Genomic DNA, 4,064 nt, shown 5'->3' with positions numbered 1-4,064 from the left:
CCGCCAAAAACCTGCGCACGTGCACAAACTCACAACATGGCATTTATTTATTTTTCTCCCCATCTTTTATCATGCACACATCTCTGCTTTCCCTTTGCCCACTATAGTCCCACGGGAGGGAGAGCGCTTGAGGGCTGAGGGGCGTGAAGAGAGAGGGAGGAGGTGTGTGTTTGTGAGGGAGAGAGAGAGAGAGAGGGGGCGGTGTTAGACAATACCATTCCTCAAATATATTCCATCCCCTCCGTCCCCGAAGTGAGCCTTTATTAGTCGGGATCGTTTGGATCTTATCTCGCATATGACACTCGGTGGAAGAAAGACTGGAGGAGGAAAAAGAGAGAGGGGATTATCCGTGAACTGCCTTCCGATCCGCTGCTTCCTGACACGGGAGAGCCTCGCTTATCTCGTCCCTTTCTCCCCATCTTCCACAGGCGGGTGGACCAGTAGCCCTGGCTGCACTTTCTCCACTATCTCCTCTATTGTCTCTTCATCGCTGGGATCACACGGGGAGACTGACTGATCCCTCACATCATTATTATCTTTCTTTTTTTTTATCGACTCATCACTGATCATCTGTAAGACTTCGGGACTGTTTCTCACGCGCAGGAACATTTCCCCTGCTTGACGTTTGACCCCGCGTGATTCCCATGTTGCAAGTTCGCAGGCCGAAAAAGTCAAACTAGTCACTTTCTTTTTTATTTTCCGTGAGACTGAAGGTGCACCTCTTGAACATCTGATGGTTTTTCCGGTGGAATATGAGTTAATTTGGAGTTGAGGCTCCGCTCACGAGCGTTTTTAAGTTCGTTTACAGAAGATTTTGCCTCCCAACTCTTTGTCAAGGTGAGTCTCAAATGTGGAAGAAAGAAAATATATACACAAAAAATAGGAGTTTGTTTTTAAATGTTTGCCTCCATCTGCTGTATTTTTATTCATATGTGGAGCTGATTTCTATATTTTTAGTTCCCTCGTTTTATAAAAACACAATAGCTCCAATAGTTCCATGTCCAGCAGATGTCAACATGATTGTTTCCGTCTTCTGCCTCCATGCTGTCAAGTCACTCTGGCCTCAGCCAAGCAGATGTGTTCATCACACTGTGACAGATGGACGATTCTGATTATGTTAATTCACAATAAAAGGGAGTTTCTCTTTCTAAAAATGATCACAGCTTAAATTATTCTTTTATTTAAAGTATTATCAAAAAAAAAAATAATAATAATAATTTGAAACAAAAATGTGACTCTTAAAAAATGTGTTTTCCCTAATTGCTCGGCTCCTTTTAAGGCCTTAGGCTTTAATACATTAACCATTACACGAATAATTCGAGGCATTTATTATTTATTGAGTTTAATGTTATTATGCAACGAATGTAGACTGTATTTGGATGTACGGCGCCCTGGCACCCAGACAACACCCGCTGTGGCATCTCTCATATTGGGGCCTCAGGGTGGCACAAAACACTAAAAACAATTACATTTAATTGGCATTTTTTCATTATTTATTTTGTATTTTTGTAGCGTATTAAAAATATACACATTGGAGACTCTTTATTTAAAATGTAGAAATATTTATAATAGAAATTCACGTATCACACAGGTGCAGTTTGGGAGAGAATATAAATCAATGTTTTAATGGTTGTTTTTGTCCACGCTGCAGGTTCTTAAGGAGGAGTGACTGCCAACACCGGAGAATAAAAATGATGCTCAGCCCGGACCAGACGGATGCCGACCTCTCCTGGACTCAGTCCGACCCGGAGTCGATGCTCAACGGCCTCAAGTCGACCGGCTGCACCTCGGACGAACCGACGGAGGGCGAGGAGAGGGCCAGATGCAAATCCGACCAGCCCCTGAGCAGGGAGGAGAAGAGGAGGCGGCGGAGGGCCACGGCCAAGTACCGCTCGGCCCACGCCACCAGAGAGAGGATCCGGGTGGAGGCGTTCAACGTGGCCTTCGCGGAGCTGAGGAAATTACTCCCCACCTTGCCCCCGGACAAAAAACTCTCCAAGATCGAGATCCTCAGACTGGCTATATGCTACATCTCCTATCTCAATCACGTGCTGGATGTTTAAAAGTGACCCCCCTCTCCCCCCCTCCCCCTCCCCCATGAGACAGAAATGCTTTGGTTTGGGTTGAGTGGACTCAAGCAAATGCTGTGGGCGTCAGTTGGGTATGGCAAGGTTGGCAGTTAGGGTCGACTGATGGTCGATGTGGGCTACTTCACACACAGTATTTTTGTAGCCTCTCATTGCTGAGATTTTGTGCAGAAAGTACCTTTACATTTGTCAATTTCCGGAGAAAAGTGAATCAGGAATGTTTGATTCCTGCTTCCCAACTCTCGTTAGACAAGTTACAAAATAAAAACCTGCATGAACATTTTTTAATTAATGCAGGTTGTAGAAAAATATATATTTCATGCTAGATTTCAATAAACTAACTAATAGAAAATATATCGGCTCGGTGCTATAATATCGGTCTAACACCTGTGTCACGAGCTCACATCTTGCTTCGATTCCGGGACTTTAATTAAATCTTTCAGGTTTTAATTACAAAATCAGCTAATTTAAATTTTAAGAATGCCCCGGATGCTGGGACTTTGCCATACCTGACAAGTGACTGAGTTGACCCGCAGTGTGAGTCCAGTTGGTTATTATGATGGCGGTGTAAAGTTATGGAAAAGCCTCAACTTTCTGCCCAGACCGCTGAAAAAAGCAACAAGCGCCAAGGCGTTTGAGCTGTTAGATGCAATAATGAGAATAATGATTATTATCCGACATACAGTGGGGGAGGATGGGCTGCAAGAGCCCCGCAGGCATTCATGTTCCCCTCCCAGAGGTGATGTAGAGAAGAGAGAAATGTGGAGGGTTATAATGAATATCAAGAATTTGGTTTTCACATAATTTCCACATGAAATCACCCTAATAAATGATATTAGTTGAATCCTAATATCATGAATATATTAAAGCGTAAAAACGAAGTCCTGCTCTCACTGTTTTAATTTGAGGTCTAATAAAATAAAAAAACTGGGGCATTTTCACATCGAAATGAAAGGATGTAAACGAGATAGCTGCTTTAGATCTAGTTTAGATGATGTTTTCCGTAAAGGAAGAAAAAAAATGCGTAAGTGCCACTTATGACATATAAAATTGTGACCTTAATCATTTTTTTAAAAGTGTATGGAATTATTTATTTAATTGTGTCAATATTTAAGGCTAATTTATTTATGTTGATATCATAGGCTGGCGTCTTTTTGTATAAATGTATATTGTTTGTTGCTTCTATATTTTAGGCTGTGAAATTGAACTTGGAAAGTGATGGTGTTCTACTCTTAAAAATGGCACTTTCTGTTAATCCATAGCATAACTTATTCGTTCGATGTATGTTTGATGTATGTCATTATCTTTTTTTGTTGTTTTTAATGTCACGTCTATTGCCTATCAATATCAACGATAAGCACTTCAATATGGGGTTCAATGACCCCATAAATGTTTATTTCCCTAAATTGTTGTGTTCAGAAGTTGCTCGAAGAAAAAGAATTGGGCAGCTTAAAAAAATGTGCATTCAATTTTAAAATGACAGAAAAGTGTAATCATGTGGAGAATGATTATGTCAAACAGATTCTGGGGTTTTCATTCGATTCAGAAGCAAACCTCTTTTTTGCTGTTACCAAAAAATAACACTAATATTTCGAAAAATAGTCTGAATTTACTCTTCAATGTTTTGATGTTATATTTTGGTTTATTTATTTGTGTCTGCTTTGTATTAAGAAAATCCAATAAGTAATTTTATAGTGAAGAAAAAAAACAAACATATCCTCTATCCAAAGATTTTTTGTCTCTTCAGGGTTGTGTAGGCTACTTGTTGCTTTATGCAGATCTTTTGTAGTAGAGGTGTCGTGTGACAGCTGGTTTCTAATGGACAAACTTTTCATATTTTCCGCTTTTATTTTTAATTAAAACGGAAATACTTGAAAAAAAAAAACCTTTCCTGTTTTGAAATATTTTCAAAAGAAAGCAACGAAGATTTCTCATTTTGCAATGTGTTGAAGAAAACAGAGCTAATAGCGACAGCTG

At 40.1% G+C, this 4,064-nt stretch overlaps 1 protein-coding gene across 1 annotated transcript; it reads left to right on the top strand.

Annotated features, from left to right (window-relative positions):
- Positions 1-256: 256 nt before the first annotated feature.
- LOC115019662 (helix-loop-helix protein 2-like) lies at positions 257-3,954 on the top strand. Its single transcript, XM_029449127.1, has 2 exons — positions 257-837; positions 1,652-3,954. Exon 2 carries the CDS (start codon positions 1,692-1,694, stop codon positions 2,061-2,063), a length of 372 nt encoding a protein of 123 aa, XP_029304987.1. The 5' UTR covers positions 257-837; positions 1,652-1,691; the 3' UTR covers positions 2,064-3,954.
- The last annotated feature ends 110 nt before the right edge of the window (positions 3,955-4,064 follow it).

Source organism: Cottoperca gobio, chromosome 2 (assembly GCF_900634415.1).
Source record: "Cottoperca gobio chromosome 2, fCotGob3.1, whole genome shotgun sequence".
NCBI classification, from domain to species: Eukaryota; Metazoa; Chordata; class Actinopteri; order Perciformes; family Bovichtidae; genus Cottoperca; species Cottoperca gobio.
This window is presented reverse-complemented; position numbering and strand designations above follow the sequence as displayed.